At 49.4% G+C, this 20,531-nt stretch overlaps 1 protein-coding gene across 3 annotated transcripts in view; it reads right to left on the reverse strand.

Annotated features, from left to right (window-relative positions):
- Positions 1-7,215: 7,215 nt before the first annotated feature.
- The window catches only part of LOC138721114 (USP6 N-terminal-like protein), a 62,848-nt gene continuing 49,532 nt past the window's right edge, over positions 7,216-20,531 (reverse strand). For all 3 annotated transcript variants that reach the window (XM_069857813.1, XM_069857811.1, XM_069857814.1), the window contains 8 exons: positions 19,776-19,885; positions 18,775-18,823; positions 17,208-17,328; positions 16,180-16,274; positions 14,500-14,565; positions 13,027-13,126; positions 11,832-11,984; positions 7,216-11,616 (listed from right to left, as the gene is read on the reverse strand). In XM_069857813.1, coding sequence (XP_069713914.1) covers positions 10,364-11,616; positions 11,832-11,984; positions 13,027-13,126; positions 14,500-14,565; positions 16,180-16,274; positions 17,208-17,328; positions 18,775-18,823; positions 19,776-19,885 — 1,947 coding nt within the window. In that variant the 3' untranslated portion in view covers positions 7,216-10,363. The remainder of the gene's footprint in view (positions 11,617-11,831; positions 11,985-13,026; positions 13,127-14,499; positions 14,566-16,179; positions 16,275-17,207; positions 17,329-18,774; positions 18,824-19,775; positions 19,886-20,531) is intronic.

The raw sequence follows: 20,531 nt of genomic DNA on the forward strand, positions 1-20,531 counted from the left end.
GCTTTAGAGTGGGTAAGAGGGCAGTTTGGGGAAGGCTGTCTTCGCTCAGCCCTATTCTTTTGTGATTTTTGCCTGGGGAAATGTGCCTTTCACTTGCAGAGCCAAGATGAGGCACGTTTCACTGAGTGCAGAAGGTGGCACGGAGCTCAGTGCCTTTCCCTCTTTTAAGCTGTTGCACAGGTTAATTTAGCTAGCATCCAGGATTAAGAGTATCAAAGGGGGAAGTTGATCCAGCCTAGTGTAGCAGGGAACCACTCTGCACAGGCTAGCCCAGGCCTGAAGGGGCACTGGGCTTGGCAGCCAGGGCTGGCAGAGGTTGGAAGAGGTGAGGGCAGTGTATGAGTTAACGTGCCTCACAGCAGAACTGGTTCAGAAACCCTGGTTTCCCCTGGTGCAGATCCACAGCCCACCCCAGGGGTTCTTAGCATCCCTGTAGGCAGTTTCCCATTCCTGTTCCTTGTCTTACATCATGCCAGGGAGCACCAGAGTTAAAGCAGCAGAATGAAACTCCAGTGCTGTTTGGAGTTGTTGCCTTTGCTTTCAGCCTGGGCAAGAGAGGACATGTGCTAACAGCTTGCTTTTTGTACCTACCTGCTCTGAACTGCTATGGGGCACAGCCCCTACCCTGCAGCTGCCTGGCACCCAGTTCCTGCAGAAGAAGGGCTGATCCCAGCTCGAGTGGGAGAAGTTATTCAAGGGAAGAGCTACTGTGCCTGTAGCTGGGTGTGCTGTCTGCAGCAGCGCCTGTCCACATGCGGAGGAGTACGGAAGATGCGGAGTCTGGTGTTACACGGTAGGGCGGAACCAGAGGCTCCCAGGAAACCTCCCAACCTAAGTTGTTTCAAGTGTGAAGCCTGAAAGTACAGATTTTGTTCCTACGTTGGCAGCTTGCGTGCAACTGCAGGCAGCGTAGAGGGCAGGGCTACTTCATCCTTGAAGATGACTAAAAGCCTTAATGGTTAATGTGTGGGTTGACGTGGAGTCCTTGCATGGTGGTGGTACTGCACTAGGAACCTGATGTTATTTTCTGCAACAGAACTTACACTATCCTCACCGGGCTCTTGGTGAAGGATGAGATAACTCAATCTGGAGGCCTTCAAATGAGAAGTAATGCTGTGTTTGTGGCTTTCTCAAGGACTGGACTCTGGATGACTCTAACCACTGAGAGTATCCTCTCATTTTTTGGTTAGGGAGCCAGAAGCCACAGTCAGGGACTGGAAGAGGGCTGAACTTCGCAGTACAGACTGAAGCAAAGAAGGTATTCAGTAGCTCCACCTTCCTTGTATTCTCTGTCACCAGGGCACCCACCTCATTCAGCAGTGGACCCACATTTTCCCTAGTCTTCCATTCGCTACTGATGTACTTGAAGAAGCCCTTCTCATTGTCCTTGATGTCCCTTGCCAGATATAATTCCAAGTGAGCTTTAGTCTTCCTCATTGGACCCCTGCATACTCTGACAGTGTTTCTGTATTCGTCCCAAGTGGCCAGTCCCTTTTTCCACATTCTGTAAACTTCCTTCTTCCATTTGAGTTTTCCAGAAGCTCCTTGCTCATCCATGCAGGTCTCCTGCCTCCTTTACTTGATTTCTTATTCCCAGGGATGCATCGATCTTGAGGTTGGAGGAGGAAGTGCTTGAATCACTTCCAGCTCTCTTGAAACCCTGTACCTTCTAGAGCTATGAGATTCTTCCAGGTCAGTCTTTGAACATGCTAAAGTTAACTCTCCTGAAGTCCTAGGTTGTTGTCCTGCTTATCTCCCTGATTCTTCTGCACAGGATCCTGAACTCTACCATCTTGTGGTCATTGTAGCCAAGGCTGCTCCAGCCTTTCACATCCCCAACCAAGCTTTCTTTGTGTTTTAGTACAAGGTCCAGCAGCCCATCTCTTCTTGTTGACTCCTTCACCACCCTTGCAAAAAGGTTGTCATCAATGCTCTGCCAGATTCTCTTGGACTGTGTTTGTTCCTAGCTGTGTTGTCTTTCCAGCAAATATCAGCGTGGTTGAAATTCCCCATGAGAGCCAGGGCCTGTGATTGTGATTCTACTTCCAGCTGCCTATAGAAGGTCTAATTGACTTCATTTTCCTGATCAGGTGGCCTGTAGTGTAGACACCCACCACAGTGTCCTCGACATTAGCCTGCTCCTTGATTCTTACCCGTAAGCTCGTGACTCATTCTTCATCCAACCCTAGGCAGAGCTTGGTACATCCCAGTTCCTCCCTCACATCAAGAGCAGCTCCACCACCTTACCTTGCTGGCCTCTGTTTTCTAAAAAGTATGTAGCCAGCCATGACAGCATTGTAGTCATGTGGGCTATGCCACCATGTTTCTGTAATTGCGAGGAGATCATAGCCCTGCAACCGCACACGGATCTCTGGTTCTTCCTGTTTATTCCCCATGCTGTGTGCATTGGTGTACAGGCATTTTAGTGAGGTAATTGTGCATGCAGGTTTCCTTGCAGGGGTGTACAGTAGATATATCAGCTCTTACCTGAAGCTTGGAGTAGGCAAAAAACAGATTGCATTACTTCTCCCAGGCAGAGCTGTAACTTTGGACTTGATGCTTTCACTTGCTGACTTGGTGCAGTTAGGTTACAGGATAACAGCCTGCTGGTCATGACAGGCCAGATGTCAGTATAGGAGTTCACCATGTGTGCTCTGCTGCTAGCTGAACTTCTTGAGGCTGAAAGTAATATCAGGGTTACAGTTTCATTAGCGTGAATGCAGATCTGGAGAAAGAATTTTGCTGGGTTTGAAATTGGTTTAGTTGTTTTCCCCCCTAACTACGTAGGGTGCATTTATTCTAGGAGTACCTGGACTGGAAGATGTGGTTCTCAGATACTGCAGTAATTTCTCTTACAACAAGGAGTTTGTTGCCCATCTCAGTTCTGCTTCTGTAGCACAAGCTTAGGTGAGCATAATGTGAAGTTATTCTGAAGAGCCATTCCAGTTGCATAGCTGGAAGCTGTAGAAGTCCTTAGGTGTAAGCTTTTTACTATATTTTGGCACATCAAGTCATGTTTGGCTGGTGTGATCTCTTCAGCTGGTCATGGCAAGGCCGGGCTAAACTTGGTGCTGTGCTGTGGATCTTGGGCAGGTGTGAACACCACCTCTGAGAAGGCTTCAGGCAGCATCATACTGTTTAGCTTTTGAAGCTGTATCTCCTATGGTGGAGATGTGCCAGCTTTGAACCTGTACTTAAATGATGGAATAGCTGAGGGAGGTCTGGCCTGGTTTCATCTGGTCAAGTTCAGATGTCTCAGGATTGATGTATAAGCTTTTCTCTCCCACATCATTCAAGCGCCCTGCACTCTGTTACAGAGGTGTTTGGGGCTCCAGAGACATCACAGCTGAGTCAGCTGACAAAATTGCTTGTAATTCCTTAAAGCTGCTATGTTAGTACTGGAACAGCCTTTCGCCTATGATGGCTTCCACAGAAACATTTTACTAAGCCAGCAGAGAAGGTGACTCCAAAACAGATGAGCACATGGTGCTTGCTGAAGGCTTTGGCAGGCCTCTGGGTTGAATTTGCAGGAGCTGGCAGGAATGATTCATTGTTTGAGAGAGACCTGAGAGGCAGGGACCCAGGGGCAGCTGAATGAAAAGCCAAGTTTTATGGACCAGCCCTGCTTAAATGCTGGTTTCACCCTTCTCACTTGCAGTGTGGTTGAGTAAGGAGGATCAGACCAGGTTTCCCTTCTGGACTATAGTCCACTGCTGCAGACCTTTCCAGCCTGAGCAGTACTTCCATATCACTTTTTCTTGGCTCCACTGGGAGCCACAAAGGTAAGCAAAGCCACCCAAGAACCAGCCTTCAAAGCAACTGCCTTTATGAATGAGCTGCAGGCTTAGATAACCCAGGAGCAGACCTCTGGTGGGATGGACTGAGTGGCCTCCAGGTCACCAGAGTCGCCCAGACTCTGGGGTTATTGGAAGTGGAGGCTTGTGGCATTGCACCTCATCTATCTGCAGGTACCTCTAGGGTCCTCATACCAATTTTGGAGCAAGGATGGAAGTTCCTTACAGTTAACCTTTCTCTATATCTTAGAGCCTGTTTTATTGTGGGGAAGAATAGGGCTAAATAAGCCAGGATTTAGTGACTCCAGTCCCTCAGATTTGTGTGTGCCTTCTCCATCTCCAGTTTCTTTGTAACTGCTGCCAGTAAATAGGGGTGCTCATGGTGTGGGACCAGCTGCTTTGTCTCCTAATGAGATATTGGGCAAGTTGTTTCAGCTCTGTTTTGCTTATTTCCTGCACTGTCACGGTTCTGCGTTGGGTCAGGTGAGTGATTGCCTTGCTGCCAGGAGGGTGCTGGTTCACACCCTGTGGGCTCCTTGACTGTTGAGGTTGTAGGATTTGGGAGATGGTTTGGGAGGAGCTTGGCCTTCCTTCTTTCAGATGCCATGCTGTTATTTTTTCTGTGTGCTGGTTTATATCCAGCGATGTGCTGTAGGAAGGGGGTAGCATTGCTTAGAGGATAGTGCAATAGCGAACATCCAGGCCACCAGCAGCTGGTGGGAACTGGGACAGACTGATGACCCCATGCACAGCTTCATTCCACCGAGGGCAGGTGAGCCTTGCTCTCTCTGTGGTTGAACAGAGCCAAGGAGCAGTCACAGCCAAGGCTGCTGAGGCTGGGGGGCTGCACAACTCGTGCTCCGCGTGGCCTCGCTGTTCTGCAGCTCCCAGCCCCTGCTGCCTTGGCCCCTTTGCAGCACAAGAGGAGCACATGAGCAGCATGGTCAGGCAAGCAGCACAGCAGGAGAAAAGCAACACAGCAGGCTGAAAGGAGGAAGATTCCCAGGCCTAGCTGAACTGTGGCATTGCCTCTGCCAAATAGGCCAGGGCGTGAAGCTCCTGGACACAGCACAACCATCTCTCCCCACACTGCATGCTGGGACCAGAGCCTGAAAGAGCCAGAAGCCTTGCTCCCTCCCTCTGCTTGGCTGTGTTCCAGGCTCCACTTAGCATCAATTATTCAGTGCTGACTAGCTGATGTATTGCAGAGGCACACAGCAGTTGCCAGGCTTTTAATGGTGCTGGGCAGGGGGACTGAGAAGCACAGCAGTGACTCGGCAGAAAGCCAACAAGTGGCAGGGCAAGATGTGGCTCGGTGTCCCAGTTCCTGGTGCTGCTGTTTTGGCTGTTCATAAGCCAGGATGGATGGGAGCTGTAGGGCACACCAGCTTGCAGGACTTGTGGGTCTGTGTTGGAGTGGTTTCTGGGCAGGTCCCTTGGAGCTGGAGAGCTGGTGGTGTCTGAAAGCCATGATGAGAGCAGTGGCTCCACCAGGGAAGGGGGGTTTTAACGGGAATACTGGCAAATGCAAAGTGTGGAGAGAAAGGCAGTGGGAGGACCAGTCCCTGACTGACAAGGTCACTAGAATTTAAGCAACAGCCTTGATACCTTCTACACAGTTCATTCACTTCTGGTCCCAGCAAATGGATATTGGTAAGCTTGGGCTTGAGTCTATACAGCTGTCCTGCTCTTGGTCCCTTGAGAGCAGCACCCAGCCTCTAGGGGCATAGGAGGTGGTGGAGGATGCTGCTCAGCTGGTGCAGGGGCTGTCTGCACTCCTGTCCTCTTGGGGCCACCAGCACCTCCTCTGCCGGAACCTTCTCACAGCAGGAGAGTGACGGTGACCTGCTGCTCCTGGTACCAGCTTGAGGCCAGGCATTTAGCCGAGGCTGGACATCAGATATGGCTTGTGTCCACCTGGAGACCCACTTCTCTGGTAAGGGATGGAGGTCCTAGGCTTACCTGGAGGGCAAGTCCCAGGGGTGACTTCTCCTTGCAGAGGACTCGGCAGTGAGCGCTTGGCATGTCCTCTACAAGCCCAGCTCCAAACCCTTCCCAGTCGTGGCTGGGTGCCATTGTGGCTCCTGCATTAGCTGGGAGGCTGCTGTCGGGGATATGGCGAGGCCCTGCCACTCCTCAGTCCCCACAGGGGCCGGGTGAGAGCACCTGACACAGACAGTAGGTCACAACCAGGCACGTATCTGTCAAACCCAGCATGACTCGCTTTTGCTTGGGGAAATGTTGCCCTTCTGGACACTTCTGCTTCCTTCTCCAGCAGCATGGGGTGGAAGCTGTCCCACCTGTCAGACAAATGCCATATCCTAAACCCTGTAGTGCCTGTCATATAGGTAACTGCTGCAGCTGGTCAAACCCAGTCCCAACTCTGCTTTCTGTGTGCACTTGAAAGGCAACAGGTTCACCAGGGCTGTTGGCTGGGTGACACAAAGCATCTTGAGCAACTGGGCTGCTTGCAGGCTTCTTGAAACACAGTAGGGACAAGGTTTGCCTTGGAATTGCCCATGGATTAGTGGTTGGACTCGATGATCCAGTGGGTCTCTTCCAACCTGGTTATTCTATGATTCTGTGATATCCCACTTGTGCTTGTGATGGACCATCCCTGGGCTGGCATCTGTGAAATTATATGGGAGATGTGCTGAGAGCTGCATCCTCACTGCACTGCTGCTCCGCTGTGGTCCTTACTGGTGCTGGCTTTTTTTCTCTCACAGGGTTGCAGACCAGGTTTTAACCAGTTAATATAAATGAGCTAACTGGAGGCTCTCAGTCTTTGTGCTCTTGGTGCTGTTGTGGGAGGGACGGATGTCCATGCATTTACTATAACCACATTGCTTAAGGACCAAATAGCAGCTTTCTCTTACGGGAAACCATAATGCTACCAAAACTTAACACTCCAAAGCCAACAGCACCATGGCCATGTAAGCTCAGGAAACACTGGCCACAAAATCTGGGATGTGTCAGAGGTGCTGCTTATACACAGCTTTTTGAAATCTCCCAGCTGGAGGCAGGTTGCTGCCCTTAGCTCAGTGAGCCACAAGGGGATGGTGGTACAGAGAAAGGAGAAGTCGTCTTTCCACTAGTACTGGGGATGCCTGGATTTAACCCCAGTAGTAAAGCAGGGAGGAAGGCAGAGAGTGAGTGGGTTGGACCTGCTGCCGTGGAAGCACACCCCATGACCCAAGCTAAATGCCAGCAGGAGAAGGCAACTGATCATGCTGCAGTCACTGTAAGAAACCTCTCGGAGTCACATTATGCTGAACTTTAACAGTTACCATTACAACTGTGTAAAATGCAGCGTCAAATATTCTGTACAGTTTGGATCAGCATAAAAAGGAATGATTGCTCGCTCTCCTCCCCCCCAGCCAAAAAAATCCCTTCCCTAGAAATAACCACACGCACAAAAAAAGCACGGACATAAAAATATTTCTTAAAGTAATAATTATAATACATTACAAAGAGTCATGGAGGAAGCATTCCACGCTGTAAACAAGGATAGCAATTAAAAAGAAAAGCAGATGGTAGCCATGCTCTCAAAGTGTATGGCTGAGAGCCCCTGATCTTGACTGCCATCCCACACTGCAGCCGGTGTCCATCGTTGGTCCCCATGGCTCCTGGTGCTTGCAGGCACCGCAGCCACTCAAAATACTCAATTATCAACCAAATGCCACCATCTAAAACTGCACGGAGGGCAGCAAGGTGAGAGCTGTCCCAGGACTGTGAGGGCAAGGCCAGGGGGTGCTGCTTTCCTGAGCTGCTCACAGTAAGATTGGCTTTTGCTACTGGTCTGAGGCTGTTGAAGAAGGCTGGGGCAAGGGTGCAAGGGGCTTGGGCCAGTTATTTGTCCTACTGAGCTGCCACCCTCACCCTTGTCCTTCTTTTCCTACCCCCAGCAAAAGAGCTAAGGCTGGGCCATGTCTTGCCCTGCCCACTCCTCCTGGCAGCACCTTAATCTGCAGCAGGAGGCAGAGAAGGAGACACAATTGATCATCTCCTAGATTATGCTTTGATGTGCTGAAGTGAGAGCATCACTCCAAGGAAAGCAATGCAGGAACTCTTTCTGAAGCTGCCATCTTTTAGGGGCTGCAGGCTGGAGAAGAGCTTCTTCAGTGGAACAGTAAGGAACTCACAGACCTTCCCTGCAAGAAGCACACTGGTGGGAATGGGGAGTCTGTGTCTGGCTGGTCCAAAGGTCACTGAAAACAGCTGGTGACTTCACCCAGGCTTGGAGGTGGCTGAGGACTTTGCTGCTTGTTCCTGTTAGGGCTTAGAGGGGAAAACCCCCAAAGTTATTGTTGAACACCATCAATCAAACACCATGCAATGGTTACTGTCCATGTTACAGTGCTCCAAAATTAGAGAAAACCATATTTCTAGATGTGAATACTGCAAAACATCCCAGATACACATGGGGTGAGTAGCCCAGGAGGATGCACAACGTGATGTGCAAAGACTGCACCCAGAAACAGGAGGAAAAGCTCCAAATGAGGGGAAAGAGGTCTCAGCTCTTGCATGCATCAGCTAAATGAGATGTGTTAGCAGGAGTCCTATGTGTGCTTCAAGGAGAGGACAGAACCCCAGCAACAGAAACCAAGCCAAGAGGTGCCCACCAGTCTATAGATGCTCCTTGCTGCTTCCCACTGAGCTCCAGCAGCCAGCAAAAGGCTATACCTGTCCTGAAATACTGCCCAGGTATTTTAACACACAAATAGGTTTAACTGCTGCACAGTTACTGAAAAACATACTCTAAATTAAAACCAATTTAAGCACCACAGTCCTTTCTCAAAGCACAAACACTGAACAGTCCTACAGCACTTATCCAAGAGCAACCCTCGACTCCTCACTACACCCCTGCGAGGTAGCTAATAGGGTTATCCCTGCTTTGCAGAGTGAGAGAGGATGGGCAGTTCTGGAGACTCAGCAGAAGATGGGGTGTCTGACAGACCGAGGGTTACTACAGAAGCTGAGGGTGCTGTGGCTGGCTACATCCAAAGAAAGATGGGGTGCTCCCCTCAATACTCTCCCTGATAACATAAACCATCACTTGTACACATATAGCAAAAAAAACCTCAAACGAAACACCCTGAAGAACTCCACCAAGTAACTTAGTGAAAATTTTCTGCTGGGCTTCCAGATAGGCCTCAGCTCAGGTTATATTACTGAGGCAGCCTGTGAGATGAAAGTTTTCAGTCTCCTTAGAACTTAATGGCCCTTTTGCCCAAGATCTCCACTGAAGGTATGGGAATCCTACCTGTGGTCCCACCTAAGGTGGCATTTGCAGCCACCCCTTCTGGACAGCAAAGTCAAATACAGTACGTAGACTAGTTCGTTTCCTGCTGCCACTATCGATCTTCCTTCCTGAAAAGGACCCTTTGCCTGTAGGGGTGAAGTAAATACTGAGGAGTTTGAAGCAGCTCTTTTCAGTGGTGTGACCTGTCACTGCAACACCTTCTGCCATCAGTTTAGGCTGTGCAGCAACACCCTGGGATAGGGATGGACAAGCCACCAGGACTTGATACATAAAGAGCTAGTGCACACACAGCCAGCCATCACGTTATTTCCTCAGCAGGAGGCTGTGGTGATACTGATGCTGTGCCCAAACCTCTGTGCCCAGATTTCCTTCCTTTGGTTGTTGATTTCTGGGTAGACTAAACCAGAAGAGCTGAGACCACATTCTGGGCAACGTGTTCCCCTTCCCCAACTCCTATGCTGTTTCCACCCTGACACTTAACTTGCTTCAAGCTTCAGCTTGGGCACTGTGGTTCGACACCATCACACCTAGTAAGCAGGAGGTACCCTGAGGCAGCAGCCCCTTTTCCTATTCAGCCAATAGAAAGGCAGTGAGCCCCCTGGACTTGCAAGGCAAAGGCCACTCCACCAAAGAGACCAGGCTCAACCTTTATCGCTGTCCACATCACCTTGAGAACTTGGGAAAGAACCACCTTTCTGATGCCCTCCCCCCACCAGGGACTCACCAGCTGTTAAACCTCCCCTCCAGGACACCATCCACCGCTGCATCCGGAGCTGGGCACAGCTGGGCACTGCTCAGCTGGAATTGCATAGAGTAGGCAGTGGGTTGCCTGTGCCTTGCCAGGACACCATGGCCCTGCCTAAAAACGCTGCTGCCTGCAGCCACAGGTCTGGGAAAAGAAACAAAGATCTATTGCTACAAAGGCCTTTGAAAGCAACACTGTTGGCTGCACTGATCAGGCATTTTAAAGAAAACATTCAGACTCCTACGCCTTGCACCCATTTCCATGACCATGGGTACCCATGGCAGGCAGAAGCAGAAGAAAACAAAACACATTCACCAGCCCTGCCTCTCTCCTGACATGGTGATGAGGCTTGGGAAGCATCAAGGAACTAAAAATGAAACCTCATTTGCTGGTGGCTCCTGGTGCCAGTGGCCTTCACTCCATGTCTTGCCAGGCACTCGTACCAAAGCACAGCTCAACAGGCAACGGCTGCTGGGCTGTTACCCCGACACAGCCCTGCTGAAGGGAAGGTCCCAAACTCAGGTCCCAAACTTTCCTCTACTTTGACTCCCTCCATCCCCACTAAAAGGTCACCGATTTGGGCAGCTTTGCCACAGGAGGAGAGCCAGAAAGGAAACTGTTTTCTGAATGGGATTTAGCAACCTGCGGTGGTAATTTTGGGTTTGGGCTCAGGGTGAGCCCTGGGGCGTTCAGTGCATTTAATGGTTTCTGGAGGCTTTTTTGAGCATCTGCCTCCTCTGGGCCCAGTACAAGAGGTGGTGGCATGGGGGTGGCAGGCAGAGGACCTCCAGTCTCTGGCAGAGGCAATGCCACCTGCTTTCTGCTTGAGAAGTCCTGCTCTGTTGCATGAGACAAGTGGAGGGGAGTGGTAGTTCTGATAATGGTGAAGGGGCTGTTACCCTCCACCGTGGGGGAAGGCGCCTCCTGGAACGGGCAGCCCTTGCTCAGCCCCGCTGCCTCTGACTTGCTGCAGGATAAGACAGGCCCGCTGCCCCCTGCCAGCTTGCCCAAGGCCTCCAGCCCATGCACAGCACCAGTGGCACACCTCGGCCCATTCTGCTGCAGGCTGGCAAGCTCCCCTGTGGATGCAGCTTTGGATGCCAAGTGCTTCAAGCCTTTTTTGTCCAACAGTGCTGCTCTGCAGCATTTCTCAGCCGTCTCCTGCCTGTGCTTGCTCTCAGGGGAGCTGTTGTGCTGTGATGTGCTGGAGAGCTGTTGCCAGCTGCCCAGCAGAGGATGATGGGGTACATCGAGGACTTTCTCTTTGCAGAGGGAAGATGCTTGTTCTCCTTCCAGCAGGGCAGCAGGATTTGGCTGCCATACAACATGGTCCGTAGTGGAAAGCTCAGCGGTGCTTGAGTCAGGAGGACTTGGTGTGTTTTGGAGAGAAGAGTCTGAGGAGCCATGCTCAGCTGGGCTGGGAAAGGAGTGGTCCACTATGGCAAGGCCAGGAGTGGGAAGAGGCTGTTCTAGAGGCAGGGCCGTGGGCAGGAGGTGATGATGGGCCTGTGACTTGCTTGCCTTCAGAAGAGACAGCGGCTGCCCATCCACCAGACCCTCCTCTCCCAGAGTGACGGAAGGACGCAGGTGGATGTCTGTCTCTTCAGTTGCTGCACTGCCCTGGAGGGTAGGAGTCCTTGCCTCTGCTGTTCCTTCTGGTGCCCCGGGACCTCTCTGGTGATGGGGTTCCCTGTCCAGGGGGTGCTCACCTACCCGGCCATTCTGGCCGTTGGTCTCCACATTACCCTTCACAGCTACTGGGCTGAGGGAGAGCTCCAGGCCCAGGGGTTTCCGTGGGAACTCCTCAGGCTTTGCTGCATTGGAAGCAGAGAAAACAAAACCCAAACTGTTGGTTCATGTTTGCATCTGGTATGCCCTGACCGTAGGGAAGGCAGATGCTGCACCTACCATGTGCCAGCGCTTCTGGGCTGCCCCAGCTCCCAGCCATGCCAGAGGGATGTTCTAGTCCCCAGGGATAGCGGTACCACCCGCCGTTCCTGCTGGGCTGACCACCTTCCCCTCTACTCACCTGGAGGGGGGAGGTCAAATTTCATCTTGCGCAGTTCAGTCATTGACACTTGCAGCTGCTCAATAACAGCATCGTCTTCATACTGCAGGGAAGCGGCAATTTTCTCCTGCAGAAATTCCCGTAAATCTTCCAGTGGCATCTTCAGCAGGCGCTCTAGGGGATGGTAGAAAGGAGTAATAGCAGCAGCACAGCCAAATTGCAGGGTAGCACAAGTATGGATTACATTTCTTTAGTTTTGTCTGCTGCTGTTTCCACTCCAGGGTGGGACAGCCTGAATATTTTTGCCTCTCTCCCACCTTACCACTGTTGCTGAGGGTTGCCAGTACATTTCCATATCTGTACTCTGGGCATAGCTCAGCAATGGCTTGACAATGGTGGGGCTGAGACCTATGCCCATCAGGATGCATGTTTTGGGCTGTTCTGGAAATTCTCACCAATACCTCTAGGAGGAGGAAAAGCTCCATAAGATAGACCCGAATCGTCAGACTGAACTGCCTGCCTGCCGATTTCCCAGTCTTTCCAAACAAACAGGATACTTGAAGATGTATTTCTAGATAGCGTGTTCTTCATTCAGATGAAGGAAGAACAGGATAGTTGTTTGGAGAAGCCAACACACGCAGTCCCATAAATCCCACTGGTCCAAAGGCTCCCAGCATGCAATATCTACATCACTCCGGTCCCTGATTAGAGACCTAACAGGGTGACAAAGCAAGGCTGCTACATTATGGCAGCGGAGAGGTTCAAAGTCCCAAAGATCCTGAGGTAGAAACATCACTGCTTTAGTATTATATGTATGAAAACCAGGGTGTGGTTATTTTAGAAGAATATTAATGGACTTATTTCTTCCTCTACATCTTTTTCGGCTTAACTGCCACATAGAGCTTTGCAGATGGATGGGTTGCTGTCTACATTGCTCCTAAAAGTGTGCTGATAAAAGAAGTGAGGCACAGCACACAGAAAGAAGCAGCTCGGAGCATTTTAGGTGGGGTTTGCTGTGTGCCGAGTGCAGGATTTCAACCCTTGCAGCACCTCATTTGCTCCCCAGAGCATCAGCACAGAACTGTGCTTTTTGGGGCCAGTGCAGGGCACTGAGCAGGCTGGTAGTGGCCAAGCAAGGCTTTCCAGGTCAGCAGCACGGGGTGGCTTGGCACAATGCCACCTCTGCCATATGAGATGCATTCTGCTGGGACCTTACTTTTGTGCAGTTTGAGGATGGTGTAAGCCATGGCCGTCAGCACACGCTCTCCTTCCAGGATGTAGATATCCCACAGCCGCAAGGTGAGGGTGAATGGGGTCTGTCTCAAACACACAAACAACAAACCAAATTGTTAGCACCACACTTATTAACACTGATTGATGGGATAATGACACAGAGATTGGTGGCATCACTATGTCCCCTCAAATCAAAACACACAACAGGGGCGAAGCACTGGATGTCAAGGATTTATCTATAACACAAAAATCTCTTTTATCATCTATGGTTTTGCCTTAAAGCCAACACATATGGGTGGCCAGGAAAGTACTGCAAATTCATCTGTGAATGCACAAAAAGGAGAAACTTTCCACATGGGCATACTAGCAAATGGATTCCCCTACCCTGGAGAGAGCATCAGCATCTTTCAGCCTTGTGGGTGCACAAAACCACTCCAGTATCCATCCAGATTGCCCAAACAGGTTAAGAGCTATTTATGGGAAAGGTCTGAAGGCCCAGCAGTGCTTCACTAAGCACCTTATACATAGGATTATTTTTGCCTGCTAGAAAAACCTTTACATGAGGTTTTCATTTGCACCCGGACCCAATCTGGCAAACAGGAGTGAACTGATATCCAAAATGATCGAGTGCCCATAATGTCCTACCATCTCACCAAACCAGAAATTAATACTAGTCCTACTGTGACATTTAAGTTCAAATTTAGGATGCTGCACTTACTCTCCAGAGTCTGGCATGACTAGCTGTTGCAGCTCTTATTACCTCATGTTACCAGTTAAATGGATTTTGCATTTTATACAGCGTTTAGTGACAGACTGCAAAGCCATGAGTTCCCTTTCAAGGGGAAGAGGTCATCTGCTGTTTTATAGGGTACAGGGCAGCAGAAAGTCAAGACTAAAGGGACACAGATGTCCTAAATATTAGCAAGTCTGGATCTTGCGTTCAAGTATGCAAGCAAAATGCTGCCCCTAAAAATAAAGTCATCTTGGTTTGGGACTGGCAAATGAGCTCTGGACAAAATCAGGGGAATTTTCTCATGCTTTCATGTGTCTCCAGTGCCCAGTCCACTCTTTTGTCCACAGCTGCTGCAGCGCTATTTGTTCAGGTTTGTGCCCCCAGCTCTTCTCCTCCCTATGTTGTTTCCAGAGCCAAAGTAAGGTTAATTGCAGCAGTACCAGTGAGCTAAAGACTTCTCCCAACTTTGAAGCGTATACTGCAATTGAGCCATGCCCCAGTGACCAGCTGTGATAAGGCAGCAGGAACTGACTTGTCATCAGTGATCTGCAGCTGTTTTTAGCTTCTCCCCTTTTTTTTTTTTTGTGTTATAAGAGTGTACATAGTAACCCACCTCACAAAATATTAACACCTTCTTCAAATTATGATATTTTTTCAAAAAAGAGGCAGATTAACTGTGCATGCAAGCAGCAGAGCAGCAAGCAACCCGCTGAGCATCCTCACCCGGTCAATGAAACACTGCAGGAACCACTTCGTTGTGTAAATCCCTGCAGTCATCTGCTCCTTGTCCTAGGAGGAGACGGCAAAGAGAGACAGGCATTTCACTGGGCTGGCTGCTGGAGTTTCAAGCAATTTACAGGGCTTTTGGGGATGCTTGTTGGTTTGTTTAGTAATACTGGGGTCTGGGTTCAGAATCTGGCCGTAGTTTGTCTCCCAGCAAGGCCCCTGTTTTAAATACCAATGTTCAAGCCCTGCTTTGGCCCTTTGCCCAAGATACTCATTGAACTTGATCATTGACATGGCCAGACTTCAACCACAACTCTGGCAGGGATTTCTAAGAGCAGCTTTTCTGGCCTAATATCTACTCCAGGAACCCAAACCACACACTCCCTGCAGACAACCATTTTTGTTTCCATAGCAATTCCCATGCAAGCCTCTCAGCACCACAAAAGTGATTAACCCCAAGTATTTCACAGGTAAATCCAGACCTGCATGGTCAAGCCAGCTTTGCTAGCACTACTTCATTTGCATGACATGGTTGCTGCAGGAGCAGGACAGCCTGACAGGCTAAGAAAAACTCTTAAAAAACCTCACCAGCATCAGAGCAGTCTATCACTTACCCATCCCTGCCTGGTGCCCAGCACAGCATGTGCACACAGCTTGGCTTTTTCTGGCACATCTGACAGTGTGGCATGGCCTGTGCTAGGACGCACAGTGCCCTGCACAAGCACAAAGTTGGTGTGACCCTGCTGCAAAGTCAGCAAAGTGCAGGGATGGGAAGAGAAAGAAGCCCATGGGATTAGTGGCTGGCTCTGGTCTTTGCTTTTGGCTGGTGCTTGGCACCTGCAAATGTGGGGAGTTCCTTTGGGAGCCAGGACATGAGCAGTTTTCATAGAGTTATTGCCATCCTCCCTGCCCATAATTCCCTACTCTTGTTGCTATCATTAAGTGAAACCTGCCCTGGCTCTGTCTCACTGACATGGCCAAAGCTGGCTGCTGTAGATGATGGCAATATAAACAGCTTTTCTTACAGCCAGGCTACCAAGCACCCTGGGAGTAAACGAAACCCCTGGGAGTCTGGTCACGGAATACCAATGGTCTACAGCAAATGCAAGGGGGAGAAGGGAGCGAAAAAAGGGTGCTGCACAGTAGTTGTCTGGACATTACACTGCAGCTGATGTGTCCTGCAGGTGCTCCTCCAGCCATGAAATGGCCTTGTACCATCTGCTAGAGAGAAAAGCCACTGGACATGCCCCAGCAACAAGACCAACAAATCTTACATGCCTCCTGTCTTTAAACAACAGCAAAGCCATTAAATTCTTGGGGCTAACAATTAATTGAATTATGACTCCAGGCAGTCCAGCATCACCCTTCAGGCTTTGCAGCTGGTGTAAAAACACAGCCCTGCCTCGCTTCTGTATATAACAGCTCCTTTTGCTGCAGGCTCCACAAGCCATTCTGCCTGGCTTTTGGATTTTAGTAGTCCTTGAAATAATGATGACCAGCAAGCAAATAATAACCATTGCCCTCAGCAAGATACAGGCACCTGCCTCTTTGTAGCTGAAGCAGTCCTACAAGCTTAGAAATATGTGCAATTGTGCATCTATTTGGCAGAATATTACACTAATTACTTTAGTGTTAAAACATGATATTAGCATGGGGAGACCGAGAGCAAAGAGATACCATGTGCTTCTTCAGTTTGGGAAACAGTTTGCTTAAAATCTGCTCGTGGTGAGCTTGAAATCTCTGCAGTTTCGGGAACCCAGGAATGAAAAAACCTTAAAAGATGAGAGAAATAAAAAAATAAGCAGAAAAGCTCTGTAGTAGTCACAGAGGCAGCCTGATTTTCTAGGAACTCATGCCCTGCATTGCCTGTTGAAGTCAGCTGGACAACAGTGTGCCCAGTTACCTCCCTTGGCATCATTCCCAGAGCCTGCCCTTCACCCCATCTACATGAGTGACAGAACTCTCGGCACCAACCCCAGTTGGTCCTTCTCACCCCAGCCCCACAGAGCAGATCCACTCCCCTCCCCATTGCTTGCCCACTTGAGACTTGGCTTGGCCAAGACCTCTCTGAACACGTCAGTGCTTACCAAGGTTCAGAGAAAAGCTGAAGATGTTTAAACACCACAAGCTTGTGTAGAGCTCCATCATCTAGAAAGGTACATGTTTCAGACTGTCCAGAGTTATGAAGCCATAAGGCTTAGCTGTCCTTTCATAAAAAACCCTCTGTGCATAGACTAGTGCTAACCACAAGTAAAACAAAATGATCTTTAATGTGTTTTAAGTAAAATAACACAGGACATTTGGTGGAATCACATCTTCATAAAACTGCACAGGCACACATAGCTTATATGAAAATAGAACATTACATGATGATCTTGGATGTATTCGTTAAGACTTCTTAAAAACTCATAACCTTGAGTTAATTGACTGCCAAGGGCAATGCACTCCAGAGGGAAGACAGCACCTCTGTGGAAGCGTTAATTACTGAGTACTAAAGCTCAGTGCTGATAAACCCCATTTTACTCTGATGAATTTTTCTGTCTCCAAGAGTAAAGTTCAGGTCCATAGCTGAGCTGCATCAGCACATAATTAAGCCTTACCTGCTTTAAACAAGTATGTGACAAAAAACGAGGCTTTACCAACCAACCTAAACAGCCTTCTTTCCCATTCCAAGAGCCCCCACCCACATCCCACCACAGCCTTACCGTGCATGGCGTGCCGCTGGTTGGTCAGCAACTGTGCCAGTGCCCAAAATGCATCCTCTTCATTCAAGTACATCAGGAGGATGGCTGCAATCTGGCTCATCCCTTGGCAGTAGCTCACTTCCTGCAAGAGCCAAGAGGGGCACACATGCTGCCACGCCATCAGACCCCACCATGATCCTACAGGTGCAGAAGCAGGTCAGACTGCCTATGCTTCCCTCTCTTCTTTCAAGGTCTGTCCTGTTTCAAGGTCTTATATTGTTTGTTTATGACCAAATCCATAGCTCCCACATGTCTACAGTATCTATCATGTTGATGACTCAGAGTAGTTTGACTTGGAAGGCACCTCATCCACTCCCCCCTCTGCCATGGGCAGGGACACCTTCCACTAGATTGGGTTGCTCATAGCCCCACACATCCTGACCGCAAACACTTCCAATGATGAGGCATCCACAACTTCTCCAGGCGACCTGTTCCAGTATTTCACACCCTCATTGTAAAAAAAAGTCTTCATTATGTCTAATCTAAGCCTTCCCTCTTTCAGTTTAAAACCATTGCCCCTTGTTCTGCAAGTACAGGCCTTCACAAAAAATCTTTCCATCTTTCTTAAAAGCTCTCTTTATATATTGAAAGGTCATAATAAGGTCTACCCAGGCCCTCTCTCCTCCAGGCTGAACGTCCCCAACTCTCAGCCTTTCTTCATGGGAGAGGTTTTACAGCCCTCTAACCATTTTTGTGGCCCTCCTTCAGACTCACTCTATCAGATCCTCCAGCAGGAGGTAAGTGGCTTACAGGCAATGCCCCTGACCACACTGCTCCCCCTGCCAGCCCTGCCCGAGCCTAGGGGGCGAGGGACAAAAGAGGTGCCTGCAGTTACTTCAAGGAATAGGGGATAGGATGATAAACAGCACGTGCCTTCCATACTGTTTCAAATCCCTTCAGCCACATGAGAACTAAAGTAATTCATAAATAAGTCTGGTAAGCATTTATCTGGTGTGAGGCAAGGCAGGGTCTTTGTTTTCTTAACTAGTCCCCCTCAGCATCTTCTGTGCCTTCTGGGGTAACTGTCTCCTCCTGGAGATGGAGGCAGTAGGTTCGGCTGCTAATTTAGTCTTATTCTGCCCATTCCTTTCAGCTAAAAATGACCGACTCAATGTAATAAATCAGTGTTTTTAACAAGGACGCCTTTCAGTCTATGACAAGAAGTCAGAAACATGATGGACCTTCAGCCAGGAGGCTAGTCTTGCTTGAAAGCAAGAGGGCAGTTCCTTGTTCTTTGTTGACACTTGCCCAAACCACATCTGCCAGATGTCATTTACGAGGTGATAAAATGAAAAAGGGAATGAAACTACTCTGCAAAGTCTCGTGCTGCCTGCAAATCCTGCAGCTGTCTGTACAAACCAGTATTACGACTCAGAACTGGAATTACCACTGGCTAAATATGTGTGTGTGTGTGTGTGTATGTACATATACATACATGTATACACATATACAAATATATATAATGCTGCTAAAATATATATATGAAGCATAATGATATTCACTTTAACTGGACTAACTTACTACTTACGGTGTTATAAACAGAGTATGCTGACAGGACATGGAAGAGTGCCTGTTGCCTGGGGAGAAAGAAGGATATTAAAACACCTGAGTGTGAGGTCTCTGGCTTCATGTGCACACCAACAGGTATGCAAAGAGAGCAAAGGCTCTACAAACACCCAGCCAACTGTTATTTGTGCCTTTTGCAAGGAGCAGGGCTCACACCCTTGAAAGCATCTTGATGAGTATGTGGGATGGGACCTCTTCCTTCAAGGGGGTCTCCAGCAGCCCTGTGGAGCAGGACTGAACTAGCTTGCTCCTTCAGCAGGTCTCCTGGAGAGACATGCACGTACCCACATACACTTTGTTCAACTAAATTGCTCTTCATGTTTGGAGTGGTGCTGGGTTTTTTAATAGACTTGCAGCCATCCAGGCATCAAGTGTTCTGCATTCTGGCGGAAAGTACTGCCACCATTTTGCTAGTAGGTTCCTTTCTCCCTTCCCTCCTTGCTGAAGGAGTCATCACCATATAGATATGCAGTGCAGGCTTCTTCACAGACTGTACATCTGTGTAGAGCAGCCAGGTGTGACTCATCCAAGTGACAAAGCCACCTTGTTAGATCTCTCCAACTCTGTCTGTTGTGGAGGCCCCACACGCCCCATCCCACCCAGCTCCTGACAGAGCCATCCCATCATCCCAGCCATCCCAAACCAAGCACTCTGCAACTGCAACCCCTAGAACCTTGAAGGACAAGGCATCACAATAGGCTCTTGGGTCAAGAACTGGGACTGAACCTGGTCCACTGTGGACCTGCTAAAAGTGAGAATCAGAAACCCAGCATCTGTGGGTTGTAGCATGTGCTTATGGTTTGTAGAGCAGGCAGAGATGACTCTTCTCCTGTGGGCTGCTCTGAGTTAGGGTCCTGGTGGCCACCTCAAGTCAGGGGGCTGCTGGCCACTTCATCCAGCTCATCGCACACATAGCCATGGTCAGAGATGTCCATAAAGCCACACAAAGCCTCCTGTACTCACTTCACTCCATAACGATCCCGAAACATGATGTGGTTTCGGAAGGTGCGGTTAACATCCAAATCTATCTGCTTGATTTCCGTAGAAAAACTCTTTGCTTGTTCTTTCATTTGCTGCAAGGGAGAGGGGCAGACAGGAATGAGTCAGACACCATCTCAGGCCACACCTCTCTCCACACAGCAAGAAGGCTGCTTCCTACAACCAGAGTGACAGCGTGTTAGCCGCACAGAGCTATCGCAGAGTGACTGGGGAACACTGTCATCTTGCAGTGAGCAACAATCTGCAGCCCAGAGGTGAATCCCCTGCCTCTTGGCTGTGTGCTGCTGGCCCAGGGAGAAGGAGATGACCCCACACAAACTACGACAGAGGCAGCTGCCAACCCAGCCTACCCCCATCTTCCAATGCAGATACCGAGTTTTCAGCATCTAAAACCATTACAATTAAATTCCACTCTGACTTCTTTTAATTTTCTTGTGGTACCCAGACTGGCTGTCATGAAACATCCGAGAACTCTGTTGGCGCTTAAGGAATTATATACTTCTGGCAGGTTAAAGGCAGTAGAGATGAGCAGCAAGCACAGCTTGCCTCGAGTTCAGGGTCAGGACCCCTCCTTGCTCACACAGAAGACCGAAAATAGCTCATCTGTACAGATAGTTAACCATCTGCTCCAGCAACTGCCATCCTATGAATGCTTTTCAGTCTGATACAAGGCACCTCCACGCTGCTGTTGACCTCCCGAGGTGGCCAAGTCAGCTCTGG

Source organism: Phaenicophaeus curvirostris, chromosome 5 (assembly GCF_032191515.1).
Source record: "Phaenicophaeus curvirostris isolate KB17595 chromosome 5, BPBGC_Pcur_1.0, whole genome shotgun sequence".
Lineage (NCBI taxonomy): Eukaryota > Metazoa > Chordata > Aves > Cuculiformes > Cuculidae > Phaenicophaeus > Phaenicophaeus curvirostris.